We start from the raw sequence: 24,362 nt of genomic DNA on the forward strand, positions 1-24,362 counted from the left end.
GGCACCAAATTTCCCAAGGAAAGGTGAACCAGTTTAGGTCAGAAACCGAGCGGGTCAAAGCTCCCTGCAGATCATTAGTAAGATTCCCTTGTGAGTAGTCTCTACACTTACAGCCCATGTAAGATGAGGATATTTAGTTTTAAAAAAGGATTATAAAAAGAACACCAAGATATTAGACATGTAGAAAAGATTATAAAGTGGAAATTACTGACCCAGTGTACGTGTTACATGTTTTTAGTTATTCTGGGTCATTAATCTTTGCATTATATATATACATATATACATACACACACACACACACACACACACACACACACACACACATATATATATATATAAATGTGTATATGTATATATAAAATGTGTATATGTGTATATATATATATACACACACACACACACACACATATATTCTAGCAAACATATGTATACTCCCTGTATAATACAAATTGTGACTTATAATGGGATGCAAATTAATGTTATGATATATTGATGCCATTTATTGCTATAGGCCTCAGTGTCTATCAGCAGCATTCATTAAGTATCAGTTTACGTGTCAAATGTACTTTGCTTGATACTGAGGAAACGCTGTCAATGGGATATGCACAGAATATGGAGCGAGTGCTAACAATTCTACTCTTAGGGTCATCCTAGTAAGGGTTAGATGCATTAGCTTCCTTTGCTTCTAGAGAACACTAAGAACCATCAAGGGAAGAGAGAAAGATGTGGAGGGGTGGGTTAAAGCAGAATGGGCAGAAAGATGAGTTTGAAGGGGCCCAGAGCTATTTCTCCACTTAGTCCATATTTGTAACCTGCACTCACAGTTGTGATAGTTTACTTTCATTCATTGAGAGTCATTTATCAGTTTATGTGCTAGAAGATATGGGAACCTAAGTCTATTTTTCACTCATCCTAGTTTTCACCGTAATGATGAGGCAAACATAGGGAGATCAATTTCTCTCTCTAGCCTTTGAAGGTTGAGAAATTTCCAGAGATCATTGCTTGATATAATATATTGTATATACATATACATAGGAAAGGAGGTAATTCTCAACAAAATACTCCATGTTAATATATTCCTACTTGTGAAAAAATTTCAATTGTAAGGGGTAAACACAATAAAAATTGGGGCTTCGCAAATTAACTCAGAAAGTAAGAAATAAGAAATAGGATTTTTAAAGAAACATATGGTGAATTTGCTGCATAGCATCATGAAGAGATGCAGAACACAATGCATACTATATGGCTATGTTCTTCTGACAGTATGTTTCTTGGAATTAAAGTGTCATTGTGCAAACTGTTCAAGCAAGAACAGAAGGGCTATGAAGCAAAAGTAAGCAATTCTGCATCACCAAAACTAGGAACTCAGCTGCACTCACAGATGCACTCACAGGGAACTATTTGCCTATCTATTTGTGCATAAAACTCCCATTAGTATTAAAATGAACATCAGAGCCATATATTCTGAGAAACTAATGGAGCTTATTTGTTTTGGGATAGGATATAACTCATTGTTGAAGTTCTGTGCCCCTACATTTTAATTTTAGGCTGATTGAAGAGTTGTAGGTATGATATTATGACAAAAATGTTAAAGTACTAATTTCCTTTTTGTTCTATAGTGTACTGATAGTGCAATCATTTTTTTTTTTTCTGAGCAGATCATGGTGTATTGCCAAATGGTATGGATTAACAAAAAGAGGCTTAGTAAAGTTTCCTTTCAAAATATGGTCCAAATGTCTAGTTTACTTATCATTACAGAAAAATTCTTCACCCTTCTGTGTTTAGTCCTTGAATAGAGTAGAACAAACTGGCATGCTAATACAAGGAAATTACAATGAAATGATTTCCACAGCAACTGTGATATTAGATATTTCTTTATTGATGTACTCATGATTTTTTTTTTGGTGGCTTATGCTTAGACTTGGCGGGAGTTGGATTCTCATATTACCGATGCAGCTAATGAAGCCAAGGACAATGTCAAATTTTTGTACACACTTGAAAAATGCTGTGACCCCTTATACAATGGTGACCCTGTAAGTAAAGCATTTTTACTCACTTATTCAACAGATGAGATTTCTTATACTAGCTGAAATGAATACAGATTTTCAGGTCATAGGTTTTATAGGCAGTTCTTTAAAAATTAATTTCATCTTCTAGGGAAAAACAAACAAATAAAACCCGCTGCCTAGGAATTTAGCTATGGGATATTGTATTTTAAATGAATATAAAGCATAAATATATACCATATGTAAATGTTTCCATTTTAAAAGTACAATTTACACTAAGTAATGCATCTTTAGAATGCAGTTTGGCATAACAGACAGGGTCAGCAGCAGAATCAGAAAGCCCCGGGTCCAGGTTCTATCTCTGACACACAGTAGCACAGTAATCTTGGGAAGGTCATGGCTTTTCAGTGGCCCCAGGTGACTCTCTAAGATCCCATATTATATAGTTCTGGAGAAAATCCATTTACTATTCTATGTTATTCATTTATTTATTCACTCATAAGATTATTACTAAGTGCTTACTCCATAGAACGCTTATGGAGAATAGTAATATTTATGTTTCCTAACTCCTTTGAGAAGAATTAATGATATTTTTCACTAGCACAGGCTCTTTGTCATTAAGAAGAGATTGGTATGTGTTTCTTGTGCTGTGCCTTCAGCTGTATGTTGTGGGAATTATACAGGGCTGGTAAGACATGATCAATAGTAGGTCAGGATACACATTGTTTCTCCCTATTAGAATGTGAACTCCTTGAGATAAGGGACTACCTGCCAGTTAGCAATGTTTTGCTTTTGGTAAGTGCTCTATAAATATTTTAAAAATAAACAAATAAAATAATGCATTTATCCATTAATTCATAGTAGATAGTGGACAGCTGAAATGGTTAGTCAAGCCATTGAGATTAGGAAGAGAGGATAGTGAAGTCAGAGCAGGGCTTATGTCTTAGGGTGGTATTATAGGACAAAGAAAATGGAGGGCATAGGGAAAGTGAGTAGTAGCTTAAGGAGGAATAAGGTGAATGGAGAGTTGGAAAGATAAAATACTGTGACTGAATAAAGGGAGTTTGGATTTCTCAAAACTGGAATTGAAATAACTGTGGATGTTTGAATGATCAAGGATATGACCATCCTTGGGTATAGCTGAGATAGAATGTAGGATTAGGTCATGAGAGTTAAGTTGATTGAGAAGTGGGGAAGTTAGGGTATATGAGGGAACATCAGCATGGATGTTGAAGTTCCCTAGGATGAGTGCAGGAGTTGAAGTGGAGAGAAAAACTGTGATCTCTTCAGGAAACTCAAGGAGGGAGAATTTCCTAGGGAGGTTAGGGCTGATTGTTGTTGTTTGTCCTGTCTCAAAGAGGACAATGACATTAGGAAGGTGATGTCTTTACTTGCAAGTGAACTGAGTTTAAGTGAGGCAGGGTGGTGCAAAGTCATTAGCCTCACTTTCTCCTCCAGGAACATCTGGGCCCAGTGGCAAGATATAAATCAGGACTTGACATGACCCTGGATACAATGGGAGACCTTTGCCTTTTTAAGCTAATGTCTTTAATGGGTCTTAGTTTGTCTGAGGCTAACACCCATTCAGTGTTTAAGGCTATGAGGCAATGAATGGTCTCTTAACCTACTAAAAGAATCAATCTTGGAGGAAAAGGCCCCCAGAGTTTTTGGTCAGAACAGAAACAATTGCTATTTACACTTACTCTGAGACATCAAACCTCAGACAATGACCTAGTGAGGTTTGTTGGCCAATCAGTGAGAGCCAGAGTGATTTGGGTTCTAGGCATGGTCAAGTAGCTCCATTTGAATCCCAAATGGTTTTATCAAAGCCTGGTTTTCCAGTGCTGTATTTCAAGAAATCATAAATGAAACCACATGGGGCAAAAGAGTTGTCTTAGTTTCAAACAAAATGATAGAATAAATAACTAGGGAAGAGAAAAACCAATCTGGCCCACAAATACCGAGTTATCTTGTGAGGTTTCAGCAATTAAAATTTATATTCCTTTGGGTAGAGTACCCACAGGTTAAGAGTATGGTTCCTTCCATGGACAGAGGGAGAGGAGGAAGAGGAAGGAAGGAGGGAAGGAAAAAAGGAAGGAAGGAAAGAATGAAGGAGCAGCATTGCCCAGTTGGAACTGGCCAATTGGGTCTCCAGTGGGCAAGCTACTGAGTAACTATTCACAGATTGTTGTTTGTCTTTCCTTCTCAGAGGTTAGGGCCAATAATATAGATCTGAGAATCATGTAGGACGAGCCTTGTAGGAAGCCAGGGAAAATAAGAGGCAAAGGTGATGAGGGCAGAGCATTCCAAGCATCGGAGACAACTAGAACAAGGGCAGATAGGAGGAAGTGAAAGGTAGGAGATATAGTGTAATATTTGTCCCTGGATCATAGAGTATATGGAGAATTCTGGGGTCAAAGAAGACTGGAAAAAGTAGAGGCCAGCCCATGAAGAGTTTTAAAAGTTCAAACCAGAGGACTTTATACTTGAAATGGATGAGTGAGGGTAAAAGATTAGGGAATGCAATCAGGCATATTTTAGAAAAAAAAAAATCACCTATCTAGCTAAGTAGAAGCTGGACTGGAGTCAGGTAAGAAGAGACAGGAACACCAGTTAGAAGGTTTTGCAGTAATGCAAATGGTGGTGATGAGAGCCTGAACTTAGAGGATAAGCCTCTCTAAATCTTTGATAGACTGATCTTTGAATGACAAACTCACAATCTGTTCTTGGCCCCATAGTGGAAAACTGTTCAAAACTTATGTTTCCTACATGTCATAACTTTTGAAAGCTCAAAGACACCACACTCTGATGAGGTGTTGGAAGAACATTTAGTAGAGGAACACCAAGAGTATTAATGGAAATTAATAGTAATGTCCAAGGTAAATCTTGTTCTGAAAAACATTAGACTTTTGTCAGAACTGGTTTTTTCCTCCTCAACTCTTACCTGGTATCTTTCAGGTATCGATAATTGATGCGATTCCTACACTGATCAATGCAATTAAAATGATCTACAACATATCTTGTTATTACAATACGTCTGAAAAAATAACTTCTTTGTTTGTAAAGGTGAGTGCTCATTGGGGAGTGTGATCATTCTGATTTTCTTTCTCATTGACATGGTTCTAATTAAAATGTTATCACGTTAGAACTTAATTCCCAATTAGTCTCCTATTAGAAAAAACCAATTCTGTTATATCAAGTGTCTAAGGTAAGGGTATTAAACTTTTAGTGGGACAATAGTAAGGCTGATCTAAGGAAAACATAATGAAATAATTCCAAGACTGGGTGTTCTATTAGTTACTTCGATATTTATAACATGGAAATTATGTTTTGGAAACTTTTATATGATAGCTGGGACATTAATTCGTTTTACTTTGAGACATTTCAATAAAAACGTTATATTAAATTGCTACTTCTTGCTTCAAATATTGTTTTTCAGTAGTTCCCTGTATATTTGATGTCATAATTATTAGTAGTAAGAATAAAAGTCATTGGAAACTCTCCATAGGAAAGCTAATTACACTAATTACAATTCACACGCACACAAACACACTCGCTCTTTTACAATAATTTTTTTTTTTGCTTTTTGTTTTACAATAATTTTTAAAAATTGTTGCCTGAATCTCAAAAAGCTTGGAGGCACTGTTGTTATTTCTATTTTGTGTTGTTCTTTTGCAAGAACACAGAGACATTTGAGATATCAATATATGAGCCGAGTCTTAAGTTAGGACTGTTGTCCTTTCTTTACCTGCTCTTCCCCTTCCACCACCCCAGAATGGTCTTACATCTGCCTTTTTAGAGAAGTGCTGCTACTTCCATTGGTCCTTAACAGTTATTACTTTCTCCTATTATTCTGAACTGAAACCTTGCAGTTTTCTTGACTCTCACTAGCAGTTCTGTCTAATCTCAGATCCTAGTTACCTCTGGGACGTACTCCTTTGCTGTCACCTGAGTGTTGATAATGTGCTTCATCATATAGTTGACAGAAGAAAAAAACAACATGTATCTAAAGCATGATGTCATAGGATCTTAGAGTCAGAAGGCATTCTAGAGATTACCAATGTTCTCTCTTGTAGTCATTGTATTTAAAAAAAATAACCACCATCTTTTTTTCCTTAAAATTCAAGGTGACAAATCAGATGATAACTGCGTGTAAAGTTTATATTACCAACAATGGAACTGCCACCATCTGGGACCAGCCTCAGGATGTAGTTATGGAAAAAATATTATCTGCTATTAAACTCAAACAGGTAACCAACAGCTCAGTAAGTAAGACTAAGAGAATTCAATTCAATAAGACTTTTTTCACCTGGCTTCTGAGTCTAGGTTCTTTGGTAGGCACTAAAGATACAAAGACAAAAATCAAACAGTCCCGACCCTCAAGGAGCATATGTAGTACTGAGGAAGGAGGAGGCACTATATGTACAAATAGAAGTAAATTAAACAAATACATGTTTATGTATATTTGGTAAGTGTATCCCAAGTCCTAGAACCTCAAACTCTCAGCTAACAAGCATGAGGTGCAGTCTTGAAAGCTCCCACAAAAGAGCACTCTCTTTTGTTCATATTGCCCCTGTCCAAAGCCAATTTTATGCTATGAATTCACTCTATGCTTTATTTTAATGGATGTCATGGTATATCAGTTTGTAGATAGATGAGTAATTTTAACATTATTAATATCAAATGCTTTCAGCTTTCCCAGGAAGTTTTAGTAAACACTAATTTTGTCATCTTCACTTGAAAAAAAAGTTAATAAATTTATTGTACCTCTCATGCTACTTTTTCTTATTTTCTCTCTTGGTTTTTGATATCAAGGAATACCAGAATTGTTTTCAAAAGAAAAAACAAAAACTTGAACAAAATCCAAATGAAAAGCAATTTGAATTCAGTGAGATGTATATTTTTGGAAAATTTGAGACTTTTCACCGTCGTCTTGCCAAGATCATGGGTATTTTCTCTACCATTACAAGATATTCGGTTCTGGAGAATTCCAAAATTGAAGGGCTAGAAATTTTGGCAACCAAATTTCAGGTAATGTACCTCAGAAATCTATTTTGCCATCCTGAGTGATAATTATCTTTAAATATTTTATGCATTTGAAGGGCAATCTGAAAGAGTATAAGATACTGATGTAATTGCATATTATAGACAAAAATATATCTTCTTGTCTTTTAGGAAGAGAACAAATCTGTGTGAGATTTAACAATAGTGTTGACATTTTTTTTCAGATTTATGGATAAACCCCTATAGTTTATGGTATGTCATATAATTTAGAAAAAATGGGTTTTCTTTCATAATAAAAGTAAAGCATACCCCCTTCCCAATATTATGATTCCTCTAAAGCACCTGATGACTTCTCCATTAGAGTACTAATTCACCACGTGTACATGGAAAGCTCTGTCAAACTCTAATACTATTATTTTTTAACTTGTATTATTGAGAGCTATTTTAGTTTGTTAGTTTACTCTGTGTCTTCTTTTTTTACCCTTAATGCATGTATAGTACCGTAGCATAAAATTATGCTGAGGATGACTAAGAAATTATTGTTGTGTGCTTTGCAAGTAAAATACTTTATTAATTTGTGATATGTCTAATGACAATAGGAAAATAACAATGATTATTAAAAATAATTTGTGCTTTGAAATGTATTATATATTTTATTACAGTGCATTGACCTTCTTAATTATGTTTGCCTTAGACAAGATTGGTGACTATGAAGATGTCCACTGTAGAAAAATGTAGAAACTTGACTGTTTTCTTACCTTTTTTTTGATGAAGAGTGCTTAATATGTGCATAAATCATTTTTACAAGTTTAGAGAAATAAGAAAGTAAGAACTATGATCTAGTTGCTGCTAGTAGGTGCTTAAGTCTTCTTAATCTTTTTCTTTTTAAATAGAGCTATGCTGTAAATAATTGCCATTCATTTGAAATTTTCTTCTCCTTTAGATAAGCTGACAGACACTACTTAAGTGCCTTTAAAATTGATTTATATCCATCATGAAGTCCCTCTGTATATACTTGGTCAAGTTGAGCTACTTTTCTTGATTTTATCTTTTTAAGTGTGATTTACACTTCCTTAGATGGCATAGGATCCTGAGATGTTAAGAGGCTAGGTCAGGGATGTGGAATCTGTGGCCTTGAAGTCACATGTGGCCTTCTAGATCCTTGGATGTGGTCTTTTGACTGAGTTCAAATTTTACAGAACAAATCTTTTATTCAGGGGATTTGTTCTGTGAAGTATGGATTCAGTCAAAGGGCCACACTTGAGGACCCTGAGAGCCACGTGTGGTCTTAAAGAGTGCAGGCTAGGGCTATTAGTTCAATAATCATTAATAATGAGAATAACTTTCAGTAGAAGTGCTCATATGCCTTCTACATTTCTTTCTGGTTTGATCTGTGAATGATCTAGGAATGATTTGGCTTGGCTCTCATGTAACATTTTCTGTAGGTTTATATGTTCTCCCTTCCATTAGCCTGCCCCATGCCTTTTTTATTTTGAGAAAAAGAGATGGTATTCCTAATCTTCTATCTTATTGCATAATGTTTTTCAAATAAATTTATATTCTATATTAGTTTTACCCTTGTATGCCATGTCTCCCTCATTTCTTTGATAAGTATGTATCAGCTGAGGTAATTTCTGGGTTATTTTGGGCCCTTGGTTGTATGGTTTATTTTATATGAGTTAAACTTCTCCAAGAAATAGTGATAATTTGAGTCAATAGTCTTAATTAATTTCTTATTTACAGAGTCAAAAGCTTGTTCAAATAGCTCTATTTGGAGCTTCTTGTATTTCAACCAGTGTCATCCTTTCTTATAATTTCATTTTGATTTAAACTGCTGCTCAATCTAGCTGAAAGTTGATTCATGAAAGAAATAGATAAAAATCTAAAATCATTATCCCTTTATTATAATATGACCTTTTTTATACTTACGATTCTTTGCAACCAACTCACTATTTGACCTTTGGTAAGTCACTCCAGCTTCTAGAGCCATAATGCTATGACTGTAACTTTAGATTTTCTATAAGAGGAAAGTAAATTTTTATTAATATAGGGTATAATTCTATAATTGCAGGATCTGGAGGAGTAGGTTAAGTAAATTGGAAATTCAATTCAGAGAGTTCATATTTTATTTACCAAGAGATTGTGCCTGATATTTAAAGTGAAATGACCTTTAAAGGTAAACTATGGTAGAAGTCAAAATATTTCTCATAAAGATTCTAAGTTTACGTCAGCAGTCTGGGGATTTTTGTTAGAGGGTGACTTAGAGCATGGTTAAGAATGATCATGCAGTGGAGTCAAGATGGCACAGAAAAGCCAGGAAGTTGCCTGGGATCCTCCCAGTTTTCCATGGAAACAACATTAAATTAAGCCTCTAAAGGGATCCTGGAGCGACAGAACCTACAAAAAGACAGAGTAAAACAATTTTCCAGCTTAAAATAATTTAGATGGACTTCAGAAAAGGTCTGTCTCTCTTGGGTGAAAGGTGAGTGCAGCCTAGTAAAGATGGTGTCTGGGCAATCCAGCTGAAGGCTCTTAGCCACAGCACAGATCAGCAGCTGAGGCCCCAGGGTTCTGGCCCAGCAGCCCAGCTGTGAGACCTCCAGCCCCAGTGCAGAAGGCAAACTGCCAGCCCTGGAACCACAGAAGAACATGCACAACTAGGCTGGCTACCTCAGTGTGGTGGGCAAGCCACTAGAACCTGAGACTCTGGTATTGAAAGCTAGTGACCAGGCTCCTGTCTCCTAGCAAAGGAAGCTTGAGACAGTGACCCCTGTGCCCCAGGAGCAGAGATCAACTTTAAAAGTAACAAAATATACTAAAAATGAGCAAAAACCAGAGAAAGAGCCCTACCATAGAAAGCTACTATGACGATAGGAAAGATCAAAACACAAACTCAGAAAAGGGCAACAATGTCAACATGCTTACATGTGAAACCAAAAAGAGGAATATAAATTAGTCTCAAGCCCAAAAAGTCTTCTTGGAAGAGCACAAGAAGGATTTAAAAAATCAAATGAGAGAGGTAGAACAAAAAATGGGAAAAGAAATGAGAGTTATGCAAAAGATAGTCAACATCTCAGAAGAGGAAGGACAAAAATCGACTGAAGAAAACAATTCCTTAAAAAATAAAATTGAACAAATGGAAAAAAAAGTCCACTAAAGAAAACAACTCCTTAAAAAGTAAAATTGACCAAATAGAAAAGGAGGTACAGAACCTAGCTGAGGAAAATAATTCCTTAAAAATTAGAATTGGCAAGTGAAAGCTGATGACTCTGAGAGATCAAGAATCAGTCAAAACCAGAAGAGTGAAGAAATAGAAGAAAATGTAAAATACCTTATTGGAAAAACAGCTGATGTGGAAAATAAATCCAAGAGAAATAATTTAAGAATTGTTGAACTACCTGAAAGCCATGATTTAAAAAAAGAGCTTGGGCAATGCCTTTCAAGAAATTATCAAGGAAAACTTTCCTGATATCCTAGAAGCAGGGGGTAAAATAGTCATTAAAAGAATCCAGTGCTCAACTCCTGAAAGAGATCCCAAAATGAAAACTCCAAGGAATATTATAGCCACATTCCAGAATTATCAGGTGAAGGAATAAATACTGCAAGCAGCCAGGAAGAAACAATTTAAAAATCAGGGAGCCACAGTTACGATTACATAGGGCTTAGCACCTTCTACATTAAAGGACCAGGGCTTGGAATATAATATTCTGGAAGGCAAGGGAGCTTGGAGTACAGCCAAGAATTAACTACCCAGAAAAACTGAGCATAATTTTTCAGGTGAAAAGATGGACACCCAATGAAATAGGAGTCTTTCAAAGTTTCCTGATTAAAAGACCAGAGTTGAACAGAAAATTTAATCTTCAAATACAAGACTCAAGAGAAGCATGAAAAGGTAAACAAGAAAGGAAAAACAAACATGTTATTCAACTGTTTACATCACTACACAAGAAGATGATACTTGTAACTCTCGAGAACTGCATCTCTATTAGGGCAGTTAGAAGGAGTACACATAGACAAAGGGTATGGGTATAAGTTGACTTTGATGTGAGGCTATAAAAAAATTAAGGGGTGAAAAAAAGATTTTACTGGGAGAAGAGGAAAAGTAGAGGGAGAATAGCCTAAATTATGTTACATGAAGAGATACAAAAGACCTATCACAATACAGGGAAAGAAGGGAGGAGGAGAGTTTGAACCTTACTCTCATCAGATTTGACTCAAAGAGGGAATAACATACACACTCAGTTAGGTATAGAAATATATCTTGCCATATTAGGGAAGTAGGAGGGGAAAGGTAAAAGAAAAAAAGGCAAAAGGCTGATAGGAGGGAGGGCAAAAGGGAGGGCAGAAGTAGGAGAGGGAAGGGGAAAAGAAAGGGAGGGAACTTCTAGAAGGAAGGGCAGATTGTGGGAGGTGGTGGTCAGAAGCAAAACACTGGTGAGGAGAGATGGTGAAAGGAGAGAGAAAAGTGTAAATGGAAGAAAATAGGTTGGAGGGAAATACACAGTAATCATAACAGTGAATGTGAATGGGATGAATTCTCGCATAAAACAAATAGATAGCAGAGTAGATTAAAAACCAGAATCCTACAATATGTTGTTTACAAGAAACACATTTGAAGCAGAGAGATACACACAGACTAAAGGTAAAAAGCTGGAGCAGAATATATTTTGTTTCAGCTGAAGTAAAAAAAAAAAGTGGAACAGCAATCCTAAACTCAGACAAAGCAAAAGCAAAAATAGATCTGATTAAAAGAGATATGGAAGGAAATTGCATCTTGCTAAAAGGCACCAGAGACAATGAAGTAATATCAGTACTAAACATCTATGCACCAAGTGGTATAGTATCCAAATTCTAAGAGGAGAATTGCAGGAAGAAATAGACAGCAAAACTATACTAGTGGGGTTCCTCAATCTTCCCCTCTCAGAACTAGATAAATCAAGCCACAAAATAAATAAGAAAGAAGTTGAGGAGATGAATAGAATTTTAGAAAAGTTAGATATGATAGCTCACAGGAGAAAGTTAAATGGGAATAGGAAGGAATGCAGCTTTTTCCTCAGTGGTACATCACACCTACACAAAAATTGACCATGTTTTATCACATAAAAATCTCACGGTCAAATGTAGAAAATCAGAAATATGAAATATGTCCTTTTCAGGTCATGATGCAATAAAAATAAGTGTAATAAAAGGCTATGGAAAGATAGATTTTAAAAATTATTTGGAAATTAAATAATTTTAAAGAATGAGTAGGTCAAACAACAAATCATAGGAATAATAATTTCTTCAAAGAGAATGACAATGCTGAGACAGTATGTTAGAATTTATGGCATGTAGCCAAGGCAGTTCTTAGGGGACATTTTACATCTCTAAATGCTTAAATGGATAAAATAGAGAAAGATGAGATCATTGAATTGAGCATAGAACTAAAAAGCTAGAAAAAAATGAAAAATCTCCAATTTAAGACCAAATTGGAAATTTTTAAAATAAAAGGAGAGATTAATAAAATTGCAAGTAAGAAAACTATTAAACTAATAATAAAACTAAGAGATGATTTTATGGAAAAAACCCAGTAAAATAGATAAGCCATTGATTAATTTGATTAAAAAAAGAAACAAGAAAATCAAATTACCAGTATCAAAAATGAAAAGGGTGAATTCACCTCCGATGGAAATGGAAATTAAAACAACAACAAGGAGCTACTTTTGCCCAATTGTATACCAATAAATTTGACAATCTTAGTGAAGTGGATGAGTATTTATAAAAATATAAATTTCCCAGATTAACAGAAGAACAAATAAAATATGTAAATAATGCCATTTCATAAAAAGAAATTGAACAAGCCATCAATGAACTCCTCAAGAAAAACTCTCCAGGGCCAGATGGATTTACAGGTGAATTCGATCAAATATTTAAAGAACAATTAATTCTCATACTATATAAACTACTTGGAAAAATAGGCAAAGAAAGAGTTCAACCAAATTCCTTTTATGACACAAATATAGTACTGATACCTAAACCCAGGTAAGCCAAAACAGAAAGAAAATTATAATCCCATTTCCCAAATGAATATTGGCTCAAGTTTTAAATAAAACATTAGCAAAGAGATTACAGCAATTTACGTGAGAAAAATACACTATGACCAAGTGGAATTTATACCAAGAATGCAGGGTTGGTTCAATATTAGGAAAACTATCAGTATAATTAACCATATCAAAAGCAAAACTAACAAAAATCATATAATTATCTCAACAGATGCAGAAAAAAGCAAAATACAGCACCTATTCCTATTAAAAACACTACATAGCATAAAAATCAATGGCGTTTTCCTTAAAATGATAAGTAATATCTTTTTAAAACCATCATCAAGCATTGTATGTGATGGGGATAAGCTAGAAGCTTTTCCAATAAGATCAGGGGCAAAACAAGGATGCCTATTATCACTACAATTATTCAATATTGTATTTGAAATGTTAGCTATAGTAATAAGAGAAGAAAAAGGAATCAAAGGAATTAGACTAGGCAATGAGTAAACAAAGCTATCACTCTTTGCACATGATATGATGGTATACTTAGATTATCCTAGAGAATTAATTTAGAAAATCACTTGAAATAATAAAAAAATCTAGCAAAGCTGCAGGATATAAAATAAACCCATATAAATCACCAGTGTTTCTATATATTACCACAAAAGCCCAGCAACAAGAGACAGAAAGAGAAATTTCATGGAAAATAACTGTAGTCAATGTAAAATATTTGGGAGCCTACCTGCAAAGACAAACCCAGGAACTATATGAGCACAATTACAAAGCACTTTTCATACAAATAAAGTCAAATCTAAACAACTGGAAAAATATCAATTGCTCGTGGGTATGCTGAGCTAATATAATAAAAATGACAATTGTACCTAAGTTAATTTACTTATTCATTGTCATACCTGTCAAACTACCAAAAATTATTTTATAAAACTGAAAAAAATAATAAAATTCATCTGGAAGAACAAAAAGGTCAAGAATATCAAGGGAATTAGTGAATATAAAGTGCAAAGTAAGGTGGCCTGGCCATACTAGATCTAAAACTATATTATAAAATGGCAGTCATCAAAACCAGGGGTGGGGAACCTGCAGCCTCAAGGCCATATATGGCTCTGTAGGTCCTCAAGTGCAGCCCTTTGACTGAATCCAAACTTCACACAACAAATCCCCTTAATAAAAGGATTTGTTCTGTAAAACTTGGACTCAGTCAAAAGGCTGCACCCAAGGACCTAGAAGGCCATATGTGGTCTTGAGGCCACAGGTTCTACCTCCCTGATCAAACCTATTTGGTAGAGGGGTAGATCAGTGAACTAGGTTAGGTAAACAAGACACAGTAGAAAATATTATAGTAATCTACTGTTTGATAAACCCAAAGACTCCAGCTTGTCACTATTTGACAAAAACTGCTGGTAAACCTGGAAAATAGAATGGCAGAAACTAGGTATAGACCAACGTCTTATGCTGTATCTCAAGAGAAGGTCAAAATGGGTATGTGATTTAGACGTAAAGGGTAATACCATAAGCAAACTAGAAGAGTAAGGAATAGTTTACCTGCCAGACCTATGGAGAAGGGAAGAATTTATGACTCAAGAGGAGGCAGAAAACATTATAAAATGCAAAATGGATAGTTTTGATTACATTAAATTAAAAAGTTTTTGCACAAACAAAACCAATGCAACCAAGATTAGAAGGAAAGCAGAAAGCTGTGAAACAATTTTTACTGCCATGTTTTTGATAAAGGCCTCATTTCTAAAGTATATAGCGAACTGGGACAAATGTATAAGAATACAAGTCATTCCCCAAAGGATATGAACAGACAGTTTTCAGAGGAAGAAATTAAAGCAAGCTATAGTCATGAAAAAATGCTCTAAATCATTCTTGATTAGAGAAATGCAAATCAAAAACAACCTTGAGGTACTCTCACATCTTTCAAATTGACTAACATGGCAAAATAGTAAAACGATAAATGCTGGAGAAGACGTGGGAAAAGTGGGACTTAAATGTACTGTGGGTGCAATTGTGAACTGATCCAACCATTCTGGAGAACAATTTGGAACTATACCCAAAGGGCTATAAAACTGTCTATACCCATTGGTCTCACAATACCACTACTAGGTCTGTCTCCCAAAGAGATCATAAAAATGGGAAAAGGGTCCACTTGTACCAAAATATTCATAACAGATATTTTTGTTATGGCAAAGGTTTGGAAATTGAAGGGATGCCCATCAATTGGGAAATAGCTGAACAAGTTGTGGTATAAGAATATAATGGAATACTATTGTGCTATAAGAAGAGAGGTGTAGACATATTTCAGAAAAATCTGGACTTACATGAACTAATGCTGAGTGAAGCAAGCAGAACCAGGAGAACATTGTACATAGTAACAGCAGCATTCTACAATGATCAACTATGATAGACTTAGCTCTTCTCAGCAACACAATAATCCAACACAATTCCAAAAGACTCATGATGGAAAATGCTGTCCACATCCAGAGAAGGAAGCATGGAGTCTGAAGGAAGACTGAAATGCTATTTTCTTTTTTTTCTTGCAATTTTTCCTTTTTTTCTGATTTTTCTTTTACAACATGACTAATGTGGAAATATGGTTAACTTGATTGTACATGTATAACCTATATCAGGGTGCTTCCTGTCTTGGGGAGAGGGCAGGGATGGAGGACAAAAGAATTTGAAATAAAAATCTTATAAAAATAAATGTTGAAAACTATCTTTATATGTAATTCTAAAAAAATAAAATACTATTAACTGGGAAAACAAAATAAAAGAAAAAAGAATGATCGTAAAGAATTGCAGTTCATTATTCAGAGCAAACAAAACTTTTGAGATTAGTATTCTTGATGAAAGGAGTTACCTAATTCATACTTTCGTTTGTACAAACTACAGCTGTGCAGGAGCAAAAGAAGGTCATGAATCTTAAGAACTGTTCATGTGGTAGATTGTAGTTTTGAATTTTATTCCAGACATTTGAAGCTTCCAAGACTGTTTCATCCTTAGTTGTTGTTTTTTGACCTTTTGGGGGGCCATATTTTGTCTTGTGATATTGTGAATCCTTTTGAAGTACTGTTTGTATTCAAGGAATTTTTTTGAAGGCTGCATATAGATTATTTTTTTTGTGCTGAATTTTACTTTTGCAGTTATTTTCAAGTGGTACTTAAAAACCAGTTTAAAATAAGTCATCTTTCCTCCTACTGATACAGTTTAAATTTTATTTTATAATTTAAAAAATTCATTTAAATTTTGCAAAGCTTAAGAATGATCTTCATGAATATTAAAACAGTTATCTTTGCCCAAATATTCTGTGAATCTAGTAGCTACATGCAAAAAAGTAGTATAGTGATATTTTAAAAGTAGGATACTACTATTTGTATAGTAAGGTGCTCCCAAACCTAATGTTAAGAGGGAAACTGAACTAATTTGTGAAATATTCATTCATTATCTACATTTAAAGAATATCTCTTTTTAAAGTGTGTTTTGCTGTAACTTTACCCTTGCTTTATTTCTTTTAAAAATATTTTAGAGCATCATTGCCACCATGAAGAAAAAAGAATACAATTTCTTAGACCATCGGAAAACTGATTTTGATCAGGATTATGACGAGTTCTGCAAGGAGACTAATGACCTTCATGTAGGTTGTATGATGAAATTCTTATTGACATTCTAATGTTTATTTTTTCCTCTTCCGTATAATACTGCTAATCATTAGGGATTCAGAAGGGAGAGGTGTCTTCATTATAGAGGTGAATGATATCAACCTCTGTCTGTGCTTTTTGATTTCATATTAATAATTGAGTGTTCTTTCTCATGGATTAAAGGGTCATAAATATAGCTTTGGATAATGATTTGTAATAATACTCTATTGCAGTACAGGAAGAGAGAATCTCCTTCTTCTAAGTTAGTTCTAAAAAGTTTAACTTTCAGTCTCTCTGTTGAAGTTAATAATGTATGCAAATTTATTCTATTTATTTGAATCAAAAATCTGTAATAAGGAGCCAGATCCTACCTTCTGTCTTTGTAATGTTGCAATCAATACATATTTTAGATGGTAGAGGGCAGAGTCATCTTCACTGCCTCCCTCCAGGTATTACTGACTTGAATTAAATTTACTCAGTTCTAGGGGAGAATCATTTCATTCCCTTAGAAGTCAGAAGCCTGTGCAGCATACAGGGCATAAGCAGATGTCTTGTATGACAAGAAAGTAAGTTCCTAGTATCGACTTTAGAAGTTCCCTCTATCTACTTTGGCAGCTACTTCTTCTCTGGGCTAGCTATTTCATTCACATGTGCTGATCCACATGTCTCTGAGGGAAAGTGAAACACAACAGCAGATCCTATCTCCTTGCTTTAGAATCAATGTTCATTGGGTGATAGGATAATAGATCACAGTGCCTTAAAACTGAGGCTAGATGGGACCTCAGAGGCCATTTCTTATCTAACCCCCTCTAAAACATATAGGGAAATTCAAGCCCAGGGTTAAGGTGACTTGCCCAAGGTCACACAGAGGGTAAGAATCGGAGGTGAAATTTGAACTGAAGTCTTCTGACGCCAGAGTCAAGGATCTTTCTACTGTTTTCATTCTTTTTATGCTTGTGTTATGAGGGGCAGAATAGTCTAGTGGATGGAGATTCACTTTGCAATCAGAAAGACCTGGGTTCAAGTCCCATCTTTTATATAAAGTGTATACGGGCAAGTCATTTAACCCCTTAGTACCATAGGAAACTCTCTAAGACTATAAATTGAAGAGGTGGATGCCACCTGCATTGGTAGAAGGCATTAGTTTCTCAGTGGGAACTCTTTATAACAATGAAATAACAAAATGGTCCCCAGAGAAATATTTTTATGGCTTATTCAGCAGGATAAAAAGCATACTTACATATATTGGTAGCTACCTCGACAGAGCCTTAAAAAGTTTATTATCAATCAGGTCCAATTACATTGTTTAGGTGAAGATATAGGATGTGCTCAGGAAGACTAGTACCTGTTGAGTGAGGGCTGCCAAGCCCTTTTCATCTTTGGAGTCTACCTGATCTGTCTAACTCTCACCTGTGGCTCCAAGTATCTGTAACATGTGTAGTGACCACACTTCCGTAAACTGTTTATGGCAGATGGACTAAACCAGTATTAGGGTAACCAAGAGGTCTCCAACCCATTGGTGAGTTAGGGGTTGTCTACCCCAAGCATGTGAAGATTTCCCCTGCTGGAATGAGAACAACTTGTGTCAATGACCATGAAAACTGCTGAAGCAGGCGCTATGGAATGCTTAGAGCTTGGTTAGACATCAAAGACACCAAGGTCACCCACTGCACTTCGAGCCATCATCAGTCATCTTGATTCTGTATTTCCCCTGGACTGTGACAACTAAGGAAGAGAGAGATTAAGGCCAACAACTTCATGCAACTCTGCCTCACTTAAATCCAATTTATGCACTAATTAAAAGATATCACCCATATCATTTTACCATTTTTAGCTATCTCAGAGTCCTGTGGCAACAGGCAAGTAATGAAGCAGCAAGACCAGATATACTGGCAGCTGTAGTCACAACCCTGCACACAGGTAGCCCAGATCATAGGATTATTTTCTCATTGGAAGCGGCAGTAGGATTCAGTAGCTCCCTGAGTACCTGAGCAGCCCTCTAAGGACAGCATTGGTCACTACAGGGTGTGAGGAAGGGGCTAGAAAAGGTGCCCTAAAAATTGTCTGCTTTCCCAACTTGGCCTATTTACTGTGATAGGTGGGGATCCCATCATGCAGTTGAAACACAAAAAAAAGTACATAAAGTTCTGCAAAGATGATTCCACTGATCATTAGTACATGGAATGTGTGTACACTTATAGATAACACGAAATCCAGTAAACCTGAAAGATGAACAGTTGTTGTTGCAAGAGAATTCCGCAAGTGTCATATCCAAATAGCAGCCCTGAGTGAAACAAGGCTGGCAAATGAAGGCCAGCTTACTGAAGTCAGAGCTGGATCTGTGTTTTCTTGAAGTGAGTGCAGTGGAGGGGAGTTCCATGAAGCTAGTGGAGGGAGTGTAATCAAAACTAATCCAGTCAACAAGCTTGTTTGCCTACCAAAAGGAGTGAATGACAAGTTCATGACAGTGCAATTGCCACTTGCAAGAAAACACCATGCCACCATCATCAGTGCCTATGCTCCCACCATGATGACTCCTGATGAGGTCAAAGAAAAATTTTATGAAGACCTGAAAACCCTTATCATCAATGTGCCAAAATAGGACAAGCTTATAATTCTGGGTAACTTTAATGCTAGAGTAGGTTCAGACTACCAGACTTGTCAGGGAGTCCTTGGGAGGAATGGAATTGGAAACAGTAACAGAAATGATCACTTACTACTGAATACTTATGCATCCCATGACCTACTCAGTCCCCCACACTGTTTTCCATTTACCTAAAGGTAATATCACTTTGTGGATGCACTCTTGAAGCAGACATTGGTATTTAATAGACGATGTGATGGTAAGGAGAAGAGACAGACAGGATGTGAGAGTGACAAAGGCAACGTGTGGTGCAGAATGCTGGATTAATTACAGACATCCTCCCCAAGCTAAATATGCACATCAAGGAAAAATGGTGGCCTCAAGACAAAATGACTGCCAGAAGACTTTATGTCAACAGGTTAGAGTTCTTCGGAAGGAAAGTTGAGTAAACACACAGTTGGCAACAGTGGAGCATCTTTGCTCAACAGTGAACATCTTTCAGAAATTTGGTATATAGCACTGCATTTGCTCATCTGGATCAGAACAATTGCAAACACCAGGACTGGTTTGATGAAAATGATGGGGAAATTTAGAAGCCCATAAATGAAAAACTAGAATCACTTCAATTGCATTGTGTTAGAAAGATTCTGAAGATCACCGGGCAGGATATGGTATCAGACACTGAAGTCCTTTCTTTAGCTTAAACTACCAAGCACTCAAAATCTACTGCGGAGAGTGCAACTCCAATGGGCTGGCCATGTTGTTTGAATGCTAAACATACACTTCCCTAAAAGACTTTTATGGAGAACTCACACAAGGCAAGTGCTCATATGGTAGTCAGAAAAAGCAATATGAGGGCACCCTCAAGGTCTCTCTTAAGGACTTTGTAATTCATTTCATGATATGGCAGACACTAGCACAGGACCGCTCAGCATGTCATGCCCTCATTAGAGAAGAGGCTGTACTCTATGAGCAAAGCAGAATTGAAGAAGCTCAAAAGAAATATGAGATGTGCAAATTTAGAGAATCCACCCCAAATGTTCACGTGCATTATTTGTGCCTGATCTGTGGTAGAGCATTCCAAACTTATATTGTTCTGATTAGCTATAGTTGGACACACTGTAACTTGATTCTAACATAGTGATGTTATTTTGGTCCTCTTTGAGAATGAAGGATAATGACAAGGTGAAAAAAAGCTCAAAATACTCTAAGTAGGAATATGCTTTGCTTTTTTTTTTTTTAACCCTGAGTATCTTAGGTCTAAATTATAGACGGGTAGAACCTGAGATAATTTACATAACTAACTACTATAGGTTAAATTTGTCCTTTTTTTGTTGTTGTTGAATTTAAAGTCTTCATCCAGAATATCACCTAAATTGTGTGGGGGTGATAGCTATAGTCCCTGATGCTTGGGGAGGCTGATGCTTGGTGGATTGCTTGAATTCAGGAGTTCTGAGTTGCAGTAGGGCTAAAGCAGAGACAAGTATAGAATGAATATGGTAAGCCCTCAGGATTGGAGGCTCCCTATGATGGAGTAAGCTGGCCTGAGCAAGAAAAAATGAAACATATTAAAGATTATGCATGGATCAGAATTGGGATCGGGCCTATGTATGGCCACCACATTTACAGCTTGGGTCAGACAGGGAGTCCAACTCTCAAAAAAAATACCCACAACCTCCCAAAGTAGATTCATATTCTCTGAGAATTTTTTGTGGGAAGTTATTATATTATTATAATCTCATAATATGCATCTTATGAGAATTAGAAATAAAAGGATTTAATATTTATTGAGCCAGAATCTTTTTTATCCAATATGATTTTAATCATTAGGAAACTATCAGTCCTCAATCCCCATGCCATCCGTATAATATTTGATAATATTGATTCTATCTTCCTTAACACTTTCTCTTTTTTTTTTTACCATACTTGACAGTAAACTATCTGGATTTCTTCCACCTCTCTGTTTCTTATTTGTCTTTTCCTCTGACTTCTCTCATCTCCTAATTGTGAGCATTCCCTAAAGCTTAGTCTTTTCTTTGCTTTAGATAATTTATTCATTCTTATAGCTTCATATATCACCTTTATATGAATGACTGTCTCTGGAGAAAATGCCCCATTCCCCCACTATGGACTCTTTGGGTGAGGGTCAGATCTAAGAAAATAGAATGCGATAAATGTTGGGGAACTGGACACAGAAAGAGGGACAAGTACAAGTATATAGCAAGGCCTGAAACACAAAGTAGTGGGCAGAGAGTGAAGTGGACTTATCTGGGTTATATATCCACAAATTAGCAGTCAGGGGAACTGCAATGAGCAGACCAAGCACATACTAATATGATAGGTCAGGAAAAAGCAGTGGGTAAAAACCAGATAGACACAAAGAATTCAGCTCCTGGAGAATAAATCAAACCATCAAGAATTTATTAAGTGCCTTTTGTGTGCCAGGTACTATGAAAGCAAAGACTAGGCTGATGGCTGAGCAAGTAGTCAGGAGTAGACAACAGATAAGGGAAAGCAAAGAGGTAGGCTCGGTTCAAGGAAACTGAGTAAGATGTTGAGCCGGCCTCAGCATCTGAAAAATCTGCTACCTACTGTGGGAGCTGTGTGGCTCTAGGCAAGGAATCTCTTTAAGACTCTAAGCTGCAGACAAAGTCTACATGTGGATTATTGGTAGAGGAAGGAAATTCCTCCCTGGGAGCTCCCTGTACTGATGAAATCACAGATTTGTTTAAGGAAATTATCTATCTTTCTGTCTATCTATCTAAATAGATGTATGTGTGTTTAATATGGAATATATTAAGAGAAATACTAGAGGGAATATTTTTATTGGCAGAATACAAGGCATACTAGCTGATCCGGCTGTTGGTGATTGTTAGGCCAAAGGCAGGAGTGTGTGTGTGTGTGTGTGTGTGTGTGTGTGTGTGTGTGTGTGTGTGTATTTAGGGCTCAGACAAGTGAGGTTTTTAATTGGAGTAACGAATAGCCGTGCACTTGGATGAAGTATGCTGTACCCAGTTGGATCCACTAAGGGAGGATACAGATGGAAAAAAGGCCTATCCTATAGGTGAAGTCTTTGGAAGAAAAATTCACTTGCATGGTAGCAGTAGAAAATTATCTCAGGCAAAATGAGGCAGTAACTGGGCTAGAGAGCTTTCCATTTAGAGCCTCCTCTGAAGATATCTGTTATTTTCCCCCCACAAATACTCCCAATCCTTTTTTATACTGATTTAAATTCAACATATTTTTATTACTTATCATGTAACAGACATTGGACTAAATGTTCAGAAGACAAAGATTAAAGAAAACAAACAGTCCCTGCTTTTAAGGTTCTTACGTTCTACTGGGATGATATAAGAGATATAATGCAGACTCAAATAGGTACAGAATCAAGAAAGCTGAGGTGGGAAGGAACGCTAAAGACTTGGGCTGAGAGAAATCAAGGAAAGGTTTCATGAAAGAAGTGGCACCCTTTGAGTCTTGAAAGAATAAAGGTTTCAGAGGGTGAGATGAGGAGATAGTGTATAGTAGTAACAGGATATGGTTATTGTTGTGTTTGTCCTTCATTCTCAAAAAGGACCATGATATCGTGGAAATGATGACATGACTTGCAGTTGACTTTGATTTGCATGAGGGAGGGCTGATATGATTACATAAATGAATGGAGGATGAAGATGGAATTTCGACTAAAAGAATAGTTTGGTTAGAATATACGATTTTTAAAATGGATAAGTATTAGTCTGGAAAGGTGAGTGGGAGCCAGACTATGTAGAGCCTCAAATGCTAGGCTAAGGAGTGCATATTTTATCCTATGGGCAATGGAGAGCCATTGTAGGCTTTTGAGCAGGCTATCGACTGTTGTCAGACCTGTGCCTTAGACATATTATTTCAGCAGCAGAGTGGAGGAGGAATTGGGGAGGGACTGGAGTTCAAGATATAGGTAAAGGATTTTAGAGCCCTTGGGAGCTGACAATATCTTCAAGAAAGAGAGGAGAAGAAAGCCTAGAACAAAGCCCTGAGGAACATTTATGCTAAGTAGTAGCTGATGAATATAGCAAAGGAAACTGAGGAGTTGGTTAAACAGACAGGAGGAGAGCCGGAAGAGAATGATATTATTAAAGTCAAAGAAGGAGATTATTTCCAACTGCCAACCAGACGCATCCATTTGGAATGACTTAAGAGTCAACTCTTTTATTTCTCTGTCAGATTCATGACATCTACAACTCAACTATGCTCCACACATAAAAGTTCTCCCCTACTAAATTGAATTCCCTTCCGAATCCAAAGGGACATTATTCTAGTCATTTGGACTCAAACCCCTGCAAAGCTTAACATTTCCAAAATTGAACTTAAAACCTTTCTCTCTTTTTCTCCCCCACCTACTAAACTGGACTCCATGAACTCCTTAACCTTTTGTCCATGCCCTTTTCTTTTCCCAACTTCCCTTTTTCTGTCAATGGCACCACCATTCTCCCAGTTACCTACATTCTCCATCTCGGTGTCACTCTTTACTCATCACTTTTACGCATCCATTATATCTTCCTATCTGTTACAAATCTTCCATTTCTACCTTCACAACATTTTTCATGTGTGTCCTCTTCTCAACTCATACAATTGCAGCCCTAGTTTAGGCCCTTATCATTTCTCACCTGAACTGTAGCAATCGCCTTCCAACTGGTCTCCCTGTCTCAAGTCTCTCCCCATTCCAATTCACTCTCCATTTAGTTGCCAATGTGATTTTTTTTTGAAGTGTGTGAACATATTCCCCCTCTTCTCATTCCATCTATGAGTTCCAGTAGCTCTCTGTTTCCCCCAGGATCAAGTACTCTATATGTTTGCATCATGCTCTTCATAATTGATATTCTTCCAGCCTTTCCAGTCTTCCCACACTTTATTTTTTCCACACACTCTTGGTTCTAGCAACACAGGTCTACTTGCATTTCCTTGAACAGGACACTTTATTTCTTTTCTCTGTATCTTTGCACTGTGCCTCTCCCACCCCCGGAATATTCTGCTCCCTCACCTATGCCTTTTACTTTTCTTGTCTTCCTTCAAGACTTGCCTCAAATTCTACTTTTTCCAGGAATTCTTT

At 36.4% G+C, this 24,362-nt stretch overlaps 1 protein-coding gene across 1 annotated transcript in view; it reads left to right on the forward strand.

The window, feature by feature from the left end:
* DNAH5 (dynein axonemal heavy chain 5) overlaps positions 1 to 24,362 on the forward strand; it is a 314,391-nt gene that overhangs the window by 38,497 nt on the left and 251,532 nt on the right. The window contains exons 9-13 of the mRNA XM_036745231.1: positions 1,920 to 2,033; positions 4,965 to 5,072; positions 6,134 to 6,256; positions 6,822 to 7,037; positions 16,578 to 16,685. Coding sequence (XP_036601126.1) covers positions 1,920 to 2,033; positions 4,965 to 5,072; positions 6,134 to 6,256; positions 6,822 to 7,037; positions 16,578 to 16,685 — 669 coding nt within the window. The remainder of the gene's footprint in view (positions 1 to 1,919; positions 2,034 to 4,964; positions 5,073 to 6,133; positions 6,257 to 6,821; positions 7,038 to 16,577; positions 16,686 to 24,362) is intronic.

Source organism: Trichosurus vulpecula, chromosome 1, assembly GCF_011100635.1.
Source record: "Trichosurus vulpecula isolate mTriVul1 chromosome 1, mTriVul1.pri, whole genome shotgun sequence".
Classification (NCBI taxonomy): domain Eukaryota; kingdom Metazoa; phylum Chordata; class Mammalia; order Diprotodontia; family Phalangeridae; genus Trichosurus; species Trichosurus vulpecula.